A 21,501-nucleotide genomic window follows, 5' to 3' on the forward strand; every position below is an offset into this window, starting at 1 on the left:
TCTATCTATCTATCTATCTATCTATCTATCTATCTATCTATCTATCTATCTATCTATCTATCTATCTATCTATCTATCTATCTATCTATCTATCTGTGCCCCACAGGTTTCAAAACAATGCGAACAGTCAGTCAGTGGCTGGCCTTGTCCTCTGGGCCCCACAACCAACTGATCCACACTGCATGTTCAAATGTTTATTATGTTTGTCTTAAAGTTTTATATCTCAGCTGAGCTCTGATGCTGGCATGATGCAGTACGCCATTACAGCGTCATGCGGCAGCACCTGAGAGCTTCTCCCTCCCATGTGGGAAATAATGCTAATACAGTAATTATGAATAAAAGGCCTACATGTGTATTCATAGGAGAGATGCGGGAGTTCATTACACCATCATCATTTCGCACTGTAGAAAAGATTAAGTTACCTCGGCTTAAAATATTAACCGCTGCATTAATACTGTCACTGTATTATAAATATGCTGTGTTACAATTGAGAGAACAAGTTGAATGATTTACTGTGTCACACCTTCAGCTATATATATCCACTCTGTCAGGATCTGCTCCTTCTATCCGTTTATGTTCTCAACATTGACTCCCAGTTTAATCCAGTATCAAATTCAAAATTCTCTGCCTCACACACAAAGTCTTGAATAATCAGAACCATTTAAAAGAACTTAAAGTACCATATAACCTCAATAGATCACTTTGCTCTCAGAGTTGTTGTTCCTTGAGTATTTAAATAAAGAATGGGAGGCAGCGCCTTCAGACCCCTCTTCTGTGGAACCAGCTCCCAGTTTGGATTCAGGGGACAGTGTGTTTTTTAACACTTCTCTGCATTTAGTTAATTCATTATCATTAATCGCTGCCTGTCTTATAGAGTGTGTCTTTTGTCCTATCTCACTCCTCTCACCGCCAACTGATCGTGGCAGATAGTTGCCCCTCCCTGCGCCTGGTTCTGCTGGAAGTTTCTTTCTGTCAGAAGGTAGTTTTTCCTTCCCACAGTCACCAAATGCTTACTCTATACTATATAAATAAAACAGATGTATCGGTATCTGCTCAGTGTGTCTCACATTAAGGATTTAGAGGCTACCAATCACTGTGCATCAAAGAAAATCTGTTCCAACGAGAAGAAAACCCTTTTTCTTGACAGCTGACCAAATTGCATGAAAAGGATTGCCAAACTCCCTAACAAACCTAATTTGATTAATCCACCCGGCTCGTACATTACAATCACAAGACTTAAACTCATGATTAAAACGCCTTCTAAGATAAATTAAAAGTGACATGCTTACTTCTAGATTCTGTTAAAAAGACCTGTTGATTTCACTACGCCATGGGATTTCGTTTGGCTCTGTAGACCCAGCAGAGAGGTTTTCTTCCAGCACTGATTGGTTTAATATTCATTATAATGCCTCTGTACGGAGGGAGTTGCAAAGTGAAAGATGACATATGCTGCAGGGTGGCTGAAAACAGTGTGCAGCTCCATACTGAAGTAGCTGGAAGTTACCTGTCTTGCTCGGTTACATTTTGTTAGCTGCCTTTTTCAGAAGGTCCCTCCTGATACAAGCATCTTTCTCCTCTGCAGAATAGGCTCCAAATATAGGCTTTGTCTTCTTGGCGTCCATAGAACAATGGCTGATGTGCAGCTGCTTCTGAGGTATCCGCAATATTGTTGAGGAAAGCTTGAGCAACCCTGGCTTCTCTGTGTCTGCTGTTACTTTAATTGGCCAGGAGTAAACAGCGATTGTGACTCAGATGCAATCTCAACCTCTTCACCGGTGTGCGGAGTAATTCCCAGCTCTATAAGATGAGGCCACTGTGCAGGACTACACCTGACATAAAGTCACATCCACCTCAGTAAACTGACAGAGACATGCGTGAGACGCATGGGAGCTGGCTGGCTTTTTCTTCCGAAACCTTATAGCTACATTTAAAACAGTTCTTCATATTCAAATGATCTGTTCGCAGTTTTCCTTCAGATTTGAGGTTTTAAAAAACGGGAGGGTGTAAAAACAACAAAAAACAGCATTACATAAATCAAGCATAACAGCGCGATCGTGCCTTATGGCTGTTCGGAGGGATACAGTTGTCTTAAATCATGTGTATTTTAACCACTTCACCAGTTTGCTCCAGACATTTAGCCCCATTAAAACCAAAGAATAAATCAACGCTATTTGGCTACTTATGCACACTTATGCATCAGCGCTTTCAGCAAATTCAATTAAGAAGAAATAGTTTTTTATCAATAAAATAAACTATCAATTCAAAAATGCTTCTGTTAAATACTTCAAATGAATTGTTCTGGGACTCACCCAACTTTGATTTTTCACATCCCGATGCTTGGACAGAGCCACATTTGGGCACGGCAGTGATTGCCGAGACGCGCTAGGAGGCGGCGAAGGGAGAGCCAAGTGCGCTCGCCGTGGAGAGCCCTCATATCTGCCGGAGCAGACACCCGAAGCTTCAGGTGCTCCAAGTCTCTTCAGATGATGACGAGTAGCCAGCCAAATCTCTCACTGCTTTCTTTTCGAAACCACTGTCGCCCGTATCTACCCCCCCCCCCCCCCCCCCCCCCTCAACCCAACCCTCCCAGCCCCACCCCCTCCTTACCACCACCCAGCCATCCATCCTCACATCACCTCACTATGGCTCAGCATCACTCTTTGTGCGTCATCACAACCGGTCTGTGTCATTCAGAAATCTTTCATTAACCGGTGTCACCCACCTTTCCAGCTGTTAAACTGTACGAGAATACAGTGTGTGTGGAAATGCTCAAAGACTTTTACTATTTACTATTTTTTGTAAGGTTATGTAAGTGTACTTTCAGTCTTCAGGAGTCCGTACCAAACTTTTACTCCCCCCCAGTGAAGGAATGTTCGTGTGTTGCAGATGTTTAAAGTGTTTTTGATCCCAGAGATAAAAGTAAAGGTGATGTCTAGTTTTATTTAAAAATCTGTGTAACACTTTTGATTACAGCCAAGAAATAACTCTATAGCCTAAAATACACGTGTTCATGTTTCTGACCAGAAACAGTTGTGTTCTTAATGAAAAGGCGTCTTCTTTTACACATCTCCACATCTCCAAGACTTGCACCATCATAAATGAGTTTTTTTTTACACACATTTTAAACACACTTGTATCTTTGTGGAAGCTCCTTCTTAAACTCACATTTGTTGTTATCACATCTGGAATGACACTCTCTTTTTAAGTCCAACTTCCTTTTATATTTATTTGTAATTTGATATAACCAAACATACATTCTCTTATGACTCCATCCATCCATACATTCGCTTCTGCTTATCCAGTTTAGGGTTGCGGGGAACCTCGGGCTATTATAGGGCACAAGGGTACACCCTGGACAGGTCACCAGTCTCTTGCAGAGCATGATTTAAAATATAAATTACATTTTATGGGTGGTAAACAAGGTACACAATTATTCACGGGCTTTGCCTGATAACACTTTGTTCCCCATCAGCAAAATGAAAGCAGCTGCCTTCTATATTTAAAAACTTTGGTGCAGGAATCACACCCTAACATCCAGTAACAGTACATCTGTTACTGGATGTTAGCCACAGGCAGAGGGGTCTGAAGGCGCAGCAATAACACAGTAGCCTGTAGTTACTAAGTAAGTACTTTATTTACACTGTGAGTTATTTCTAAATATCTGCTATTACCCACCCTGCTCCAGCTTTCTTTTTTCTTCTTCTTTGCTGCTCATTAACTACACACTAATTTTACGGATACCCCCTAAAAAATAATTAGACTGTAATTGCTCCAAGCTGTGGCTTCAAATATTAACACCATTACCACTAACAGGACTAATCCTCCTGCGCGTTTAAACACAACACACTGCATTATGAAAGCGTGATGAGCAACAAACGCACCTATAGCTGACATTTGCGGCATACAGTATAGTCTATAAGACCCTCGGTCCATCTGTTGCACACTCAGTCGATACTCATTTGTTAATGTCTGAGCAGCGAGAGATGATTGTAATTTATAAAGCATTGCCATTTCAGCAGGGATTGTGATTATTCAGTGGCTGTGCATTTTTCCCTTTTTTCAATTAAGCTATGAGGAAGAGATGAGACAGAAACAAGCACACACATACACACATTTAGCTACACATGGATAAACACGGTACATTGATTTTTTTGTTGGGGTGGGGGATTGATTCTTTTCTTCCCACTGTGGACAAATCCAGGTTTAGCCAGTTGGAGTATTTGTTGTTTTTCAAACTGGTTTCAGATATGAAGGCTTTACCCGAGGCTGCTGCCTGTTTTAAGTGAGAGATTTTAAGCCGAAGTAAACATTTGAGCAGTTAAAGTCAGCTTGTGTGTTCAATCAATGATGAGACTTTCAGCTCACAATGCCTCATCTTTTCTTTTTCCTTTTTTTTTTTACCTGCCGGTATATCCGGCGAGCACGTCTACTTCATCTTGCCAAAAGCAAAAATCGCAACCAGACCTCTGAACTCCCCAAGAGTGCATTCAAATCAGCGAAAGGTACGACGTGACATAAATAGGCATATCTACTTTGCTTGCACAATAAATTGAAAAGCAAAGGTCACAGATGGATTTTCTTTAAAATTGAAAAACAATTTTCACCGCAATTTTAGCAAAAATCACAACATTTAGGCAGATTATGTGTCATTACTGCGTATGCATGACTGTCTGGCGCTGACAAACCACTTTGTAATAAGCATTTAACGCAACAATAGCTTTGTAATTATGTTATGCATTAAAAACAAGCCTGCGAGACACCCGTGCTGTTGATTTGTGTGTATTTGCATCCTGTTAGGCCCTATCGTGCTATCTGCTGGAAAAGTAATTACCTGTCTGTGCCGCCCATGCAGTGAGGTGGGCTGCTGAGTTTGAAAGAAACTGAAATCAATATCTCTGCACTGGAAGACACATTTCCTGTCATGGAGGCAAGAAACCTGACTCTAGCATTCATACTAATGTTGGCATTTACAGTGACATTCGCCTTAATTGCATATCAAGAGATTTTCTCTCCTGTGCTTATGACTTTGACAAAACCAGCTCCAGGATTTCAATCATCGAAGCTGTTAAATGCACACTGCTGACATTACTCTGTGACTAATGTGAAATGCTTGGCATGCAAAGCAGGCAAATTTGAAGATCGAAGCCGCTGCTTTGCGTGTCGTGTGTCATGTTCTCGAGGCAACTGTTCTTTTTTTTGTTATAAGCTGAAGGGGGGGAAAAAGGGGAGATGGCAATGTGAAATAAAGGTGATAGATTCTGTCATCAGGCTGATGAAGCTCCTTATACCAAGTGTGCTGCAGTAGTCTGCTGTCCTCCCACGCACACAACTAACCTCAGGCTCACACCTGAAATGCAGATTGAAGAGCAAAAAAGGAGGAAAAAACCCATCAGTGGCTGTGGTCAGAAATACAAGAGTCATCACTGCGTCCTCCTGCAACCATCCTGTGTGACATACAGCACCTGCGATGATGTGAGCAAGGAAGCATCCATCACTTCATTACCGCTTGGCATAAATTTTACATGAGCTCCTAGTGTTCAGCGCCAAGTGACAATTCTGTGATTCACTCAAAGCTGACAGATCCTTTTGTATTTAATTGTGCCCAATCAGTTCCATGAAACCGATACAGTAATGCATTCACAGCCGACAGAATAAGGCATCTTTCCTCGGTGACGCACAAAAGAAAGTCATTAAAAAGTGATTTTTAGTGTTATTCTAATTAGGACGATGAAGTGTGGCTGCAGGAATTTTAAATGACTTCGGGGTGTCTGTTTAAAGAAGGTTTTTACTCAATCCACACAAGGAGCATTAAAAAAAGACAGGTTTAAAGCCATGCCTGCTGTTCACTATACTTTGATTGAAATGCTGAAGCTGTTTAGCAGAAGCAAGCCGCTATAGGCACTGCAATGTTAAGTTCAATATTTAACATAGTCACCACCTTCATGACTTGCTTTGTTGTTGTGACAGGTCTTAGAAGTTAACCACATCATTGGGCAAACTCTTAAAAAGTTACTGAAGTTTGTACAGTTTATGGCTTTTCAGTAACGTCGTGGTGGCACTGAAGGAAAAGTCAAGGGCTCACAAGAGGCGTTCCTCTTCTCGAGAGATTCCTCCAGATAAGTGAAAACTGCAACCTGGTGGAGGGAAAAAAGGAGAATCAGGGCAAAAACAGCTGGATTAAAGAGATGGGGGTGGGGGGCAATGAATGTTTCTATGGTAATCCAGCTCCTATTTGCTCAAATATTTCAGCCTGGACCAAAAACGGCCCAGACAGTATCATCCGTTAAGCCGTACTTTAATGTGATACATATTTCTTTTCATCCAATGTTCAATATTTGAGCAGGCACACACACACGCACACACACACTCACTCTCACACAAAAGAACAAACCCACAGATCAAAAACATGGAAAGTATATTACATGTCGCAGAACTTATTTTAAATTTTGAAAAGCTTGTTGCTCAGCAGCACCTGTGCACCACCTACATGGCGCATTTGATCATTTCTGAAACCCGGTGGGTTTAAAAGTAATAAGGCAAAGCCACAGGCAGATTGCATGATGTTCAAGTGGTATAATGGTCGAGGCTTTTATTGGGCTCCATTCGTGGTTCTATCTGCAATTGCTGTAATGAAGACAGACCTAATTATCTCAGCAGACAGAACTCCACTATGAACAGGACTCTAATTATGGCCTAAATGCTGTTCTCTTATACTGTTCAGAGTCGTACTCGGGGGGTTATAAGAGAGTTGGCTGTGGCCGTCTTCACACACACACGTGCACACACACACACACACACACCTTGGGGGCTCAGTGTGCTCAGCTGTTCTGATGTGCTTCTGTGCAGGCATCATGGTGTAGTGGCAGGGATTATCTAACATGACAACGCACTCTCTTCCCGTCTTTGACTGGTGACAGCTTACCCAGTCATCTGATTAATTAATTACAACTCCACGTGTCATTAGACCAGAATTCTTATTTATGGTCTCAAACACTTTGCACCAATAGTTTACAAGAAGATCCTATTGAAATTCTAAACCCCCATGGGATGAAAAAAAACGACAATAGATGAAGTAATGTCTGAACATAAATGTTAGGGGCAGCAGAGTTACTTACAGATAGATTATTCCATCAGTGGTACCATTTGGAGCCCATTTATTTTGAATTTATGAATGTAAAATAACTGCAGATTTATCTGGTCTTGTAGATTGTCTCAAGGCTGCAGAGCAGATAAATTGAATGCCGTGTTTCTAAATTCACACTGAGGGGGAGGCTAAGCGGCTTGTGCAGTGACCTTGATTGTAGCTATTGAACCTCCAAATAAGGAGACCGAACAGATAAGAGCGGCGTTATTTGGCACACAAAGGAAGACAATCCAGTGACGCAGCCGTGGCGTCAGCTGATGAGCAGAGTCAACATGCAACCACAGAGCCCAGTGAGGTATGAGTTAGGAAACTGGAATGAGTGATAAAGCAAAGGGCAAAGTTTGCCCTCAGTAACAGGTATAGTAAAGAACGTCTGCACAATCTGTTATTTCCGAAGGCCGCTTATATGACTCTGCATTCGCCCACTGCAATTTGGAATAGTAATGCAATTTTAAAGTGGTTTCCAGAGGACAGAATACATTTTGCTAAATCCCACTAAAACGAAGATGAAATGCAGGCGGGGTGGATTTGAAAAGATCATTTCTCGCTGAAACTCTGAGAAATCTGTAAATATCAACGACAAACTTAAGACAAGAGAACGCACTGTGCTCTGTGATGTAGAAGAATTTGTGTTGTGTGCAATGGAAAGAAAAGGAAAAAATCCAAATGATTTTAGGGCTTCAATCACCCCCAGAGATCAACATTATGGCCTTAAACTGCAGCGATGAGACAGTCAAGGTCACTCAGCATACTAATGATCACCAGAAACTCATCCTCTGCCAAAGTGTAGGCTTACTTTAAAGAGTATTACTGATGCTGCGAGCGATAAGAATATGCATTTGATTTACTGCTCATGATAAAAGAGCTTTATTTATTTATTTATTTGTCATCCTGCAGACATTTAATAACTGACTGTAGAGCCCATGACTCTAGCAAGACCTTCGATGAGTCAGGTAGCATCTCAGTTCCGCTTAAATCTGCATGGCACTTCCGTCTCATACGAGGAGCTAGTATGAAAAACACAAATTAAAATAAAAATACAGTACACAACCACAGAAGCTTTAATTAGTCATTTCAGATGGATTGAGGGTTTTTGCTTATTACATGGTCAGTCACTCACAGACTGGATTATTGATGTGCGTAACCAGGGAGGTGGCAATAAACTGGCAGAGGTGACTTTGTATACAAACACCTGGAGTTCATCCACATCTGAAGCAGACAAAAATGTGCCAATTATCACTTCAGGATTAAGAGACTCGTTAATGTGTCCTTTTTGAAAAGAAGCTGTTGATCTGGTTAATTGTTTTTAGACATCATGTAACTGTCAATTTATTTCCTGTTTTAATGTACATTTATGAAAATAAATACAGGAGATTGTATTTCAGTGATTAAAATGGCCTTCAGGGGGAGTGGGTTAGTCTTAGCTTCTTCTGTTACGTGAAATGGTATCAAAATCTGCAGTCTCGCCAGAAACGTTATCTTCTGTAAGCACAGTGTGATTACAAAGACAGAACAGAACATCCCAGGAAATGAACATCCGCACAAAGAGATGAATCTCGACACCGCAGGGTCATGTCTGTGACTCGCAGTGACCCGGTCATTTTAATAAGACTCAACAGCGCCCTCTGGTGGCAGACATGGCGTGGTGCAAATCTTCCTTTTTATTGTAAAACCGTTAATTGCGCTAAAGCACATCTGAAAACTTTTCTTTTTTGTGATTTAGCTTAACGTTATTTTTTCATCTCGCACAGCACATGCAACGTTTAAATTAAAATTACGCGTTAAATCGAAGTTTCTGGAAGTTAATAATGACGCTTCAGATTGCGCAGGCGCAGAGTGTATACGTACTGAAAACACGGAAGGTCCAACACCATATTCCCAAACAGAGGCTTCTACGCTGTAAACTCTTTATAAAACGTCGTCGGAGCGGCCCTAGAATAAGCCAAGTGCGGTATTGTTTTATTTTGGCAGTTGCGGTTTAAGAGTGATGCCTGTCGAGTAGTTGGGCCTTTTCTGCTTTTCTGCTTCATCTGAAAGCAAACCGCTGAAGAAGATGCCCGCTCGTAATGTTGTGTCCAACGGGATCCCTAACAGCAAAGTTAGGTATTCCAGGTTAGCCACTGACGACGACGGCTACATTGATTTACAGGTAAAACAGAAGGTGTAACGCTAGGATACGTTACCATTGCTTTTATTTTTAGATAATAGACTAAAGTTGGTGCACTGGTTTCGACCACAACAGTATGAATATAAAGGGGTACTGCAGCAATAGATGGCCGCTGTCATTTCCGAGCTAAGGTAGCCCTGTTGACGTCATTGGGGTTGTTGGGGGGGGGGTCCTGTGATATTAATTCTTATAACCTCTTGATGTTCTCATCAAAGTTTGGTGAATGTTCACAAGAAATACTGCATAACCAACACTTTTAAAGGACTGTGCAAATGTCTTCAGCCACCCTACTTTGAAGGAGTCAGACTTGGCATTTTTTAAGTGGTCCTAAGCAATACATAGACTGAAACAAAAAGACTGCTGGCTTATTTGCTTCTGAGGGTATTTAAAAGTAGAATGGGAGGCAGAGCCTTGCAGTTTCAGGCCCCTCTTCTATGGAACAAGCTCCCAGTTTGGAAGTATTTCTTGTTCTCTCACCTGTGTTACGACCCCCTCTTTTCACTCAGTATGTGTTTAGTACACCACTCTATTCAATCGTGAATTATTATTAATGTCCGGATCTCTTACACAGTTTATTGTATCTTTTGTCCTGGCTTCCTCCCCTCAATCCCAACCAGTCAGAGGAGATGGCTACCCCTCCCTGACCCTTTCAACGCTTCTTCCTGTTAATAGGGAGATTTTCCTTCCCATTTTTGCCAAGTGCTTGCTCATAGGGGGTCGTTTAATTGTTGGGGTATTCTCTGTATTATTCTAGGGTCTTTACCTTAAAATATAAAGCCCCTTGAGGCGTCTGTTGCTTTAATTTGACACTATAAGAATTTCACTCTCAGAAAGTTGAGTTGAATCAAACAGTAGTTCTCCAGGCTTTCTGAAGGTCTTTCAAAAACATTCTTTGGAAACTGGCTGCGTTTTTACTCATTTAAGGTCCAGTCCTTGTACCGGAACATTTTGTGAGAAATGTCTTTTTGTTTTTTCAGCTACTTTCAGCTGTGAATAAAGGAAGCATTAAAAATGGCACCTAACTCAGTGTTGTGTCTACACATAACAGGCAACTTAGCATATTTTAAATCTTGTATTTGGGTACTTTGTTATGAGCAGGCTGTCACAAAAAGCACCTAACTTTATGTTTCTTTAGTTGAATCTGTGAAAATGCCAAAGATAACACAGTTTGACAGACACTAAATAGTTTTTTAGGGCCTGCATTTCAGCCAATGGTGTTTGGAATCTTGTCACAATTAAATCATGAACACAGAAAAGTATGATCAGAGTTTGATCCACCGTGCGATGCCCTCTAGTAGGGGTAGGTGACAGCTTCAAAATTACCAGCACAATATTGCAAGAACATTTACTGTAATGTAAATGCATGCTTTTGCTACACTAGTGATATTGCATTTTGACATTTTTATATCATGTAAAAAATTATAGATGTATTATTGCAGACAACACGATATGGTACAGCCCTACCTTCTGGAAATCGTTGGCAACAGCTTCATTTTTCAGTCGGGCAGAGATCCCAAACACACTGCCAGTGCAGTCAAAGCATACCTGGATAAAAAACACACACAATAGAACACTGTCAGTCATGGATTGGCCTCCTCAGAGAAGGAAAATAAACATTATTGAAGCAGTGTGGGATATACTGTATTTCCATGTGTTTTTGAATCTGTCAATAAATTGCTGCACCTATTTGCCATTTTCCTAGCAAAATACTAAAAGAAAAATTAGGGTTAGCTTGAGATGTTTGCACAGTACTGTACATCCATGTTTTTATGAGAATAGGGCAATTTATTTAAAGCTGATTCGATGGAAAACATCTCTCTAGTCTAATGATTTTGACACAGAAGAGGAAAAACGGACACTTCCAAGAAACCTTGTGTTTCACAGAAATGTTTTTGAAATGAAATATTTCCCCTCTACAGTTCAAGAAGAGCCCACCCAAGGTCCCATATAAAGCCATCGCACTAGCCACGATCCTTTTCCTAATCGGCTCGCTGTTGATCATCATCGGTGCTCTTCTCTTGGCTGGCTACTTTGGCGTCACTGTAAGTAATTTTCTAGGTCACACTTTTCTTGTTACATCCTTTTACAGGTCATACAATGTCATCATGTTAAGAGAATAAATGTTTTCTTTCTTTTAGCACACAGACCGGACCGTGCCTGTCCTCATCATCGGGATCCTTGTCTTCCTGCCTGGATTTTACCACCTACGGATAGCTTACTATGCATCAAAGGGCTACCCGGGGTACTCTTATGATGACATCCCAGACTTTGATGACTGACCATTGCTAAAGCCCCAGTCCTGCTGCGCTTACATGTAGTGAATTTAAAGTCGTGATATATTTAAAGAAAATGAGATCCCTTTTTTTTTTGTTTTTTTCATAATTGTTTTTAAATTACAATATTGTTCTTATAGATTTTTCTACCTAGGTTCTTAATGCCAGGTTGCTAATAGCAACTGTTTTTAAAAAAAAATTATCTTTGTATTTGTTTTATAGCTTGATAAATGAATAAAAAAGATTTGTATTATTTCTTTTGATTTATATAAAACCATTTCAGTTTGTTTATAGAATATTTTACCTTATGTAGTACAACCAATGTGGCCACATATAGTGAGTCTTTTAACTGCTTCACTACAACCAGTTTTTATTTTGTGTATTCTTTAGGTAGATCCATCAGTTCAGTGGCAGAGAGAATAAATAATTTAAAACTAAAGTAGCTGCAACCAACATAACAAATACCTGGTATACCTATTATATACACAATATCACCTCTGTGGCATAATAATGATATTTAATAAAAGGCTAGTATTGTGTCTTCACATCCCGTGTAGTGAAGATTGCCTCGCCCTAGTTAATGCTTCCTCACTGCTCTGAGTTGTTCTTTCCCCGAGGATTTTGTGTGATTAATTCCAATCCTTCGATCTCCATATGGTGCACCTGGCCTGTGAGAGTAAACACTGTCAAACAGTACACAAGCAATTAAGGCCTGACATTTTGCTGACATTTGCCCCTCTAATCTGTGCCATCAACTCATCACTCTCAGCATAATTTGAAAGTGTGCTGGTGAAAGCCAAGACTGCCACCTCGATTCCTCCCCCCCCCCCGATAATGTCATATGTAAAACACATTGCTACTAAAGGTTGGACGTCTATATAATCCTTTCAGAAGCCTAGTAACCCGCTGTTTGCCAAAGGGATAATTCGAGGGTAGCTGCTTGTGTTCTCGTTGTTTCTCTTTCCTTGCTATCGAATGAGCCCACCCAACTGTACACTGATCACAAACTGCCGGGCCTTAGATCAGATTATGCACTTTAAATCAGCTCAGATTCTTTGTTTTTTAAGTGCTTCCTGTGGTTCCAGGAGGCATTCGCACACAAAACGTCTTACAGAGGACTGAGATTTACTGTGTTTGTCCCGGAAACAAACATTTTGTATACTCTCAATGCTTTCTATCATATTGTTTTTTATGCTCTCTGAGGTGAGTCTTTTAAAATTACTGCTTTTACGTGAAACCCGTCAAACCTAGTATGGTGATATCATAAGTTGAGCGTTACGAGACAATAGAGTTGTTGAGCAGACACATAATAACAGACACAAAGTAAGTGTGCAGTAATACTGCAGGGATATTCAGTAATTTTAACTGTTTATATGCACAGATGAGTCCGTGTTACTCTTGAGTCTTGTCAAAGCAACATCACTGCAAAATAGTAATAAAAAGCTAAGTTATCTCAACTATATTGGCTTGTTGATTTTTACTCAGAATCATTACACAAGTGTTTAACTGGGTCAGGTGTACTGTCTGGCCCAGCTGATCCACTGTTGCATCACCCAAAAACAAGGACCTGGCATTAACCTTTATTACTGAAAGGTGATTTAAGTGACTTTAAGTTTAACATGGTTGTTAATGCCAGACAGCCTTGTCTGAGTATTTCAGAAGCTGCTGATCGGCTAGGAATTTTCCCACACAGCCATCTCTAAGGTTTATAGAGGATAATCATAAAAAGATCAATTATTTAGTGAGCAGCAGTTCTCTGTGTGAAAATCCCTTGTTGATGCCAGGAGGCAGAGATGAATGGCCAGACACTAGCTCAATCAACTGCTCTTTACAAGCATGCGATACAGAAGAGCACATCTGAATACTTTACACAGTGAACCTAGAAGCAATTGGGCTGTAGAAAAGACCACAACAGGAGTCACTCCTGTCAGGGTAGAACAGGAAGCTGGGCTACAATTCCTTGCACACTTTGGGGCCCTTAGTACAAACTCAGCATTATTTAAATGCCACAGCCTAACTTAGTATTGCTGCTGATCATGTCTATCCCTTTTTGAGCGCAGTGTATCGTCTGATGGCTGCTTGCAGCAGAATAACGTACCACGTCATAAAGCTCAGATCATCCCAAACTGGTTTCTTGGACATGACAATGAGTTCATTGTACACAAATGACCTCCACAGTCAGCAGTTCTCAATCCATTAGGGCTCCTTTGGGATATGGTAGAACAGGACTTTCGCATCATGAGTGCAGTCGTCTGCAGGAATTGTGTGACGTTATCATGTTAATGTGGACCAAAATCTCTGAGGAACCGTTTTGAATGTTGAATCTATTCCTTCAAGAATTAAGACAGTACTGAAAGTAGCCAAAAGTGATTTCCAATGTTCCTATGTGTTTTTTAATGTCTAAAACGTTTACTTATATTATTTAAAAATGTAGTGAACAGACTTTATGAAGGGGTTTTATATAAAATAAGGAAATGACCTGTTTTGCAGGCATCTTTTGCTTTTTTTTCTGCTTTACATCTCTGCCTTCTGGCATCATTTATTGCAATTTCTTCTCTCCTTTTAGTCTGATCTCTTATAAAAATAATATTAATGACAATCAGAGTTTTTCATTCATAAAAATGACATATAACGATTATAATCCAACAAGTCATTTTTAGCAGTTTAAATTCCTGCAATCATATTTTAGCAGACAATGGTACTAAAACGGTGTACCTAATAAAGTGACTGGTGAGTGGATGAACCCAGGAACAGAAGTGATTTTGGTAAATTAGATAAGCTCGTCCGTCTGACCAAACTGATCCACTGTAGCATTACTATTAACCAAGGACACACTAAATACTATACTATAAACTATACATATATAATACATGAACGTACATGCAGTAGATTCTATATTTGGACACAATCATAAACCTTAGACGGTTAATACAGCCATCCGGTGACACCACGTGATCTGGCACTGGATTGGCTATTTTAAAAAGTAATATAAAGCATACCCAATAATCTTTAACCAGCTGCAGTCACTGTCAGTCACACAGCAGGTTTGAGTATTCGGCTCATTTTAGGAGGCTCAGGATCACAGGAAGCGTTTTTGAGGTAAGATAATTTGGCAGGAAACTTACTCAAAGCCCTCACTCGAAACTTAAAAGAAGTAACAGTCGTCTCATACTTAAATAGAAACGTTTTAGCCTTTTCTTTTAGCAAGAAAAATCAAAATAAATAGTTTTAAGAACACTAAATGACTTTGTGGTTCATTAGCCGGACTAAAGCGCAGCAAACTGTTTAGCTAATGCTAAGTTGGTTTAACTGTAGATACAGATCTTGTTCCTTGCTAATACACCTTTTATTTTATTTTACACACTGTAGTTTTGAGGTTTTTTTTAGTGTGTTGCCTTTTAGGAAAATTAATGTGAGATTTATGGTGAAAATAATAACTGGTTCTTGCTACTATGACGTTTAGCGGAAAGCTAATTCGTGTTCTTTATTGGAGGTTAAATTAGCATTTTTTTTAAAAGAAATGTATGTTTATCGATTTCTAAAACATAGTTTTACTGGCATTCAGATTATCAAACGATTGCAGCTTTTTTTTTTTAAATCCCACTGTTAAGAAATTTCTTTCTGGTAAAAAAAAAAAAAGTCAGCAAGCTTGTAATAAGCTATTATAAGATGGCTATAAATTATGTATAACACTGATAAATTTTAGGTGATCTTACTGAAAAGGTTAGGTTAGTGTGCTTGTATTATAACAAAATCACAGCTAATCCCGAACATGAAATGGTGAATATTGTTACAAACATGTCCGTTTAAGTTAGTTTTGCAGATAGTTGGAGCTACTTCCTCGCAGCATGTTTTTTTTAATGTATACCTGTTAAGTGATTTAACAGCCGACTAAAATGTGTCTTTAAGGTTTGCGTTTGCCTTTTGTTAAGACCATCACCCGTTTTTCCCACGGAAAGGCGCTTTTGTCTGGGGCGCTAAAGGACCAATTTCATAAACTAACACAGACACAGGCAGTAAAGTGACGGAAGTGTATTATTTCACCTTCAAAATTAAAGATACGTTAAGCGTTAGCTTCCTAAACTGGAGTTAAACACTTCTATTATTACTTGATCCGGTATGCCTTTGTAGGAACTGTTTAGTGCTGGCATTATTTTTGTTGTTGTTATTTATAGATTTGTAATTGATTGTAGCTGTGAATAGTAGGTCAAAACTGCTAATACCTTATGAATCATGTTCAATATTTTTCACGCATTCATTGAGCTGGCTTGTTAAATGCTAGATTTGTTATAAGTGTAAACATAAACAGTATAAAATACTGTTTTACAGACGCTGAGTGTGACAGGGAAACGACATGCACAGTAGTGCTTGGATGCTGAAAAGAAAGAAACTCAATGGACTTAAGCATTTTGGCATTTACACAGTGACATTAGCAAGTTGACATCTTTTATCATTAAATTCCTGTTCTGATTGTTTTTTTTCGTTATCAATTAAAAAAAAAATTAAAACGTAAAAGATTTAATTTGAAAGTTCTACCAGGAAGCTTCATCGTTGTGCTCTGTGTGAGTTGACAGCCGTTCAAACGTCGCTGTGGTGGGAGGAGGAGGGAACGATAATAACGGGAGGAGGGCCACCGCGGGGAGAGTATCAACAGCAGGGCTCAAACTAAACGTGTAGTATGCTCTCTTTCTGATGGATCTTGCACCTGTTTGAGGATCAATGTGCTCCAAATCGACCGAGAGCCTTTCAACTTCTTTCTGAACTCTGTTATAAACTCTCCCGCACGATTAAAGGCACTTTGAGGGAGTTTGGACTGAGAAGATTGCGCACATTTAAAAAGAAAAAGAAAGTCAGTGCTTGGAGTGTTTAAATGGACTTTAAATGGACTGATGTCGGAGTCATGAGGGTGGCATGGGTTAATGGATTTTATTGAAGCTGCGAAGAGTTTTTTTTTAGAAAGTCTGAGCACCATGGATGTCGAGGAATAACAAGACTTTCTTTTGATCCACGCTCGGACTGAAAGAGGGAAAAAAAATGTGACCACCTGCCTTCTTCTCCCAGCACCTTCTTATTTTTCTTTTAAGTCGTGTATGTGTGTGTGCGTTTGTGGTGTTTGATCTCTCTGAAGAGAAAGGAATAGACGGATAAACTGGGTCTGTAGTAGGAGTCTAAAAGAAGAGCATCAATGGACTGAAACACTGCACTTTCTGCTTCAAGTGAAAAGTGCCTCAAGCAAAGGTAAGGAGCTGGGCGGGCAGAGCTAAAACATCCTCCGCAGGCTAGTCAACACCAAACATCCTGTAGAAGTTTCTTTGTACTAAATCAGCACAGCTTGAATAAGAATATCTGTGAGATTTCTGTGGTCTTAAGGCCATATAACAGGAGCCTTTTGGTTGGTGTTTAAATTACTCCATTTGGTTCCTTTTGTTATGATTATTGTAATTTTTTTTAAAACTAGTAATTTTGCCATGGTTAATGCCTAGTTTCCAGTTAAAAAATACTTTTGCGATAACATCGTGCACAGAGTCATCTTTGTGCAGGATTTGTTTATGTTTTGGGTAGCACATGCAGCACTTGTAATCCCCGAATGAGTGTTTCCTTCATGTTAAAGCATTATGAATAGGTTTCACACGTTGTAATGACCCTTAAATCAGCACTGTTCCAGTCAAAATACGTTTTTTTGGTTTGTTCTTTATTTAGGCCCCCTCGTCTTAGGTGGCATCGGCTCTTCTGAGTCAAACAAAAGGTGTACCTGTTTTGTTTCATATAGCGAGATGGGTGTTGACGTAAAGGGCTGTGCATCAAAATTTACTGTAGGGTGCAGCAGTACAGTGGCTTATGGCTTGGTGTTTGCCGTTTTATTTTTGGACTAGTTTATCAGGGTGATGCATGTTATGGGACAGAACCTAGTAGTTCTGTCTAAAGAACCTCGTCGTTTTGTGCTAAAGAGTGCAGCAGCCCTGTGCTTTATACATAATATACAGTGTGTGCTTTGTTGTTTCCCTTCCTTTGTTTTTGTTGTGCTTGCTGATTGGTAAAAAGGGAGGTGCATAGGGGTACAGATCACTACTGATGCCTTGTAGTCCCCTCTGTTAGAAAATCACCTTAAAGATTATGCTTGCTTTCAAATTGGAAAGAAATATATGTGCTATTTCCCCCCAAAAAGCACACTACTCTACACTACTCTGCTATTTTCACATGCACTAGTGTTTGCAACAGCAAGGTTTTTTTTTGTTTTGTTTTTAAATTGCTTTTGCATTATTTACACTGAGGGAGCACTAAAAGCAGTTTTGCATTTTACTGCTAGAATCCTTAAAGTCTATGTTCAGCAGTCTCAGCTTAACAAAGTCTGTGTGTGTCAGATCCCAGCCCAGGTGTCATTTTACACACGGATATCCCCCCATAATTCAGCAAGCCTTGACATTTTACTGGAATATTGCATTGTTCAAAACACTATGTGGCAAACTGTCCCCTGTAGGCAGATTGTCAGGCTGCAGGAAATTGATTGCACCGAGGAACAAATTATTCATGAGTCGAAAGTGGTTACTGAAAATGATTCTGTTATTGTGTGTAAGATGGAGCGTCTGCTCCTCCATGGTGAATTTAAGCCTGTGACAGTACTGAGGGATATACAGGAAAGTACATGTAGTAAAGCATAAAGATTAAAGAGAGGGTCTAATAAACTATTTCAAGCTTTGCAGTGTTTCATATTTGGATGCTGTTGCATGTAATAGATCTCAATTTTGACCTGGGAAATAACAGCTTTTCCTCCAAGCAGAGAAATGAGCAGCATGCCATTAACATACTGAAAAAGGCCAGTTCTGTGGACGTCCTTTGAGTCTCATTGATCTCCAAGTTAGGCGTGTGCTTCATGGCTGGACCCCAGAGTTTGTGACCTTTGCTTTTAGACCATTGATTTCTTTCACTGTCTTGTTTTGAAAGAAACTTTATGGGACTGACCTGGTCCTGAAAGTTTGTTGGGGGGCAGGGAGACTTACAAGAGTGATGTTAGATGCCTTGCTTTACTCAGCACTTACCGTTCCCCCGGGATGTCTGAGTGAGTATTATCCTAGGATAAAACAAAACATGAAATTAAACCACTCATGCATGAAGCAGTAATCTGCAGCAGTATTTGGCTGCTGAAAAAGTGCAGAGTAAAGGTAATACTGTTTTGATGTGCGACTGAAAACGTTCAACCACGGCAAGCAAAGTTTTTCCTGGCTCGGAACGGACCTTTGGGAGAAGAGTAAGCATGTAAGCACGAACGAGCTTGTGTTACCTTATTTGACAGAAATCTAAGAATTTTCTTGGTATTTTCCAGCGTTTGATAAACACAGATCTCCTGTTTAGCAAAGGAAACCCTTATTTAAACAAAGTAGTGAAAAAAAATATTACAGTGTTGGGAGTGGGGGTTTCCTTTGGATTTGGATAAAACTTGTGGATAAAAACAACAAAAAGCTCCCTGTGCAGGAAAAACCCTGGTTCAGTTATCAGTGTTGTTGTGCTAGGTGTTAGGTTACTAACGATTACTATGTTAATCCATATAAACTAGGCTTTCCCCGAGAGCACAGGACTCTACTCTCGTGCCCAATGTGTGCTAAGCTCATTTCCTTTAGTTAAAGTTAATGTCAATACCATTTCTGAGCTTGGTTACAGTGCCAGGGACAAAATCCATGAATCGATCGCTACGCCGTGTGTGCTTGTCCAACCAGTCTGCTTTGGATTACTGATTTTTCAAACCCATTCCTGCGTTAATGATGGTTCACATCTTTGTTCTGGATGGCTGCGTGTTATTTTTACATCTGTATCAGAGTCTTGTGCGTACCTGTTAAAGTTTCTACTTGAGCAACACTTGTAGTTCCTGCTACAGGCTGGTTTGTGCTGATGCCACGACCTGTCAGGATTAACAAGGATTACTAAGAGAGTAATGCTGCTGCTTATCAGGCCTGTATCTGTCACTGGCATCAGTGATGGATCTGCTTAGGTACCGGTGGATAACGCTCTCACACCCATTAGGTCAGGAGTTCACTTTTTGTGACAAGTTTTAACACGAGCGTCACAGAAAACATCAGAGAAAATGATAATTTACTCGTCATTTATAGGCCGAAAAAAGACAGCTCAAAAGATCACTTCATTACTCATGGTTACTCCTGCGTGTTTAAAAGTGCACCTTTCTTTTTGTGCATTATTCAGCTCATGTCTGAATAACATAATAGTGTGACACAGATGACAGCCATTGGAAGAGCTCACTCCCACCAGCTGTTACAGTTGACAGGTTGACATCAGCTTGCATTTACTGTTGATGTCATGTCAGATTTCAGACATGTTCGTTCATCCGTGAGAAATGGCACCCTTTTAATGCTTCTTATATTATTAAATATGAATTTGGAGGGTGTGAGGGTCTTTGATTTTACTTTTTGAGTCAAGTACCGGCGCTGTAGTTGTTACTACAGGTTTTGCAAAATTTTGAAAGTTAGTGGAGATCAGAAAGACCTTGAGCAAAACCCCTTAAATAAACCCCAGGTTACCCGGGTTTGTCAAAGCATCACGCGCCTACTTTTTCTCCACCAGAAGAAATTATAGAATCCCAGACGGCAGACTTGTGTGACTTGGCTTACCAGTGATTGATCACTGAACAGCTAGATGACAGACTGTCCTTGATTTGCCTCACGAATTTGATCTCTAATTCAATTACACTATTAACACTCAAAGCAGCAGGGCGGGATTAGACTGGGTGTTACAAATGGCCTGTCCAGAAGGCTAAGTCATGACTAGATCCAAAGCAATCTGTGTCAGTGAAATCCAGCATACACGCATACACGTTACAGAGCCGATAGACTTATGCTGAAGCTTGTTTTGTTTTTTTATTCTTGTTTTGTCTTCTCTGTTTTCTTTTTGTAAACACACAAAGGTTGTATTTTTCTTTAGTCAAGCTGGCTTTTCATCCCCCGAGAGGTCACTACTCTCATGATGAGTTAGCGTGTAAGACGTTTTACATGCAAGTATACTAATGTCTGTGCTTTTACTGTAGAACAGGAGCTGTTTTTTTCACACGTTAGTTATATACGTGAATCATGGTTGCTTAAAGGTAGTAATTGGCTTAGTCCAATGAGATAAATAGAAAAAGTTCCTGTGGTTAAATGTTTAGTGGCTTGTTTCAGTTTAAGTGTACTCATTTTAACATCTGGGCTCCCTTTGAAGCCCTCTCTGTTCACATGCCAATTAAATGGCCTTCCTCTGCTCCACTGCCTGAGGAAATAATCTGGTGTCCTCCTGCACCTGCAGACAAAGCCCCCACCCATCTGCCCCACAGGCTTCCCCTGTATGTGGTTGTTTCCACATGAAAGTCCTATATCCCGGTCTAGGAGCACATGCAAGTTAGGACGTATTTATTAGTTTTTTATTTTGTCAAAGTAACTGTGGAGCTGGTAGATAAGACAGTCGAGTGGTGCACAAACACTTCCCACATTTGTTGGCTGTCAGAAGTGACACAAAAAGAACAAAATCAGTGTCTTTATTTCTTTAATCCATTGTAAGAGTGCTGTTTATCCGTCACCCCTACTGACCAGCATTATTCCCACAGTCAGAGTAATCCGCCCTTATTTTTAGTGCACTGAAATTATTTTGTCATCCAAAAACTAATGACTATTTCCCAGACTTGCCCCTGACCACCCTCCTCTTCTTTGCTTGTGCAACCACATTCTTGCCTCTCTGTTTGCTTTAGAAAGGTGCAGCATAAAAGTTATTACTACTACCGCATCTCTCCCCCGGCTCAGCAGAAACGTTGTTGGTGTTGGTCAAGTGCGAGGAGATAAAAGCATCTTTGTGCTGTTCTATTCTGGGCTGTTTGTTTGCTCATGTGCCGCCAAGAGACTAAAGGTCTCAGTCAAATGAGTCAGACGCCCTGTGTTTCTGCA

At 40.1% G+C, this 21,501-nt stretch overlaps 3 protein-coding genes across 8 annotated transcripts in view; 2 read left to right on the forward strand and 1 right to left on the reverse strand.

Moving 5' to 3' along the window:
* The window catches only part of adra1aa (adrenoceptor alpha 1Aa), a 20,125-nt gene extending 17,580 nt beyond the window's left edge, over positions 1–2,545 (reverse strand). Inside the window, exon 1 of one of the 2 annotated variants that reach the window (XM_005922748.2) lies at positions 2,310–2,545. The gene's annotated coding sequence lies outside the window, so the exon portion shown is untranslated. Of the gene's footprint in view, positions 1–1,504; positions 2,284–2,309 lie in introns of those variants that run through there. The other variant, XM_042221201.1, reaches the window with a different exon arrangement.
* Positions 2,546–8,963: 6,418 nt separating this feature from the next.
* On the forward strand, positions 8,964–12,170 carry tmem230b (transmembrane protein 230b). The gene is made up of 3 exons (XM_005922754.2): positions 8,964–9,293; positions 11,231–11,353; positions 11,450–12,170. Exons 1-3 carry the CDS (start codon positions 9,198–9,200, stop codon positions 11,588–11,590), a joined length of 360 nt encoding a protein of 119 aa, XP_005922816.1. The 5' UTR covers positions 8,964–9,197; the 3' UTR covers positions 11,591–12,170.
* Positions 12,171–14,586: 2,416 nt separating this feature from the next.
* igsf9b (immunoglobulin superfamily, member 9b) overlaps positions 14,587–21,501 on the forward strand; it is a 29,073-nt gene continuing 22,158 nt past the window's right edge. For 3 of the 5 annotated variants that reach the window (XM_014333715.2, XM_014333714.2, XM_014333716.2), the window contains exon 1: positions 16,202–16,822. The gene's annotated coding sequence lies outside the window, so the exon portion shown is untranslated. Of the gene's footprint in view, positions 14,684–16,201; positions 16,823–21,501 lie in introns of those variants that run through there. The other 2 variants (XM_005922749.2, XM_005922750.2) reach the window with 2 other exon arrangements.

Source organism: Haplochromis burtoni, unplaced genomic scaffold (genome assembly GCF_018398535.1).
Source record: "Haplochromis burtoni strain Fernald_Lab_line unplaced genomic scaffold, NCSU_Asbu1 Contig_62, whole genome shotgun sequence".
Lineage (NCBI taxonomy): Eukaryota > Metazoa > Chordata > Actinopteri > Cichliformes > Cichlidae > Haplochromis > Haplochromis burtoni.

What these genes read in the sequence shown, in the direction of transcription:
- tmem230b (XM_005922754.2), top strand. Translation starts at nt 9,198, where the DNA reads ATGCCCGCTCGTAATGTTGTGTCCAACGGGATCCCTAACAGCAAAGTT. An exon ending in ACGGCTACATTGATTTACAG is followed by an intron (nt 9,294 to 11,230) that starts GTAAAACAGAAG and finishes TCCCCTCTACAG; the next exon opens with TTCAAGAAGAGCCCACCCAA. An exon ending in CTGGCTACTTTGGCGTCACT is followed by an intron (nt 11,354 to 11,449) that starts GTAAGTAATTTT and finishes TCTTTCTTTTAG; the next exon opens with CACACAGACCGGACCGTGCC.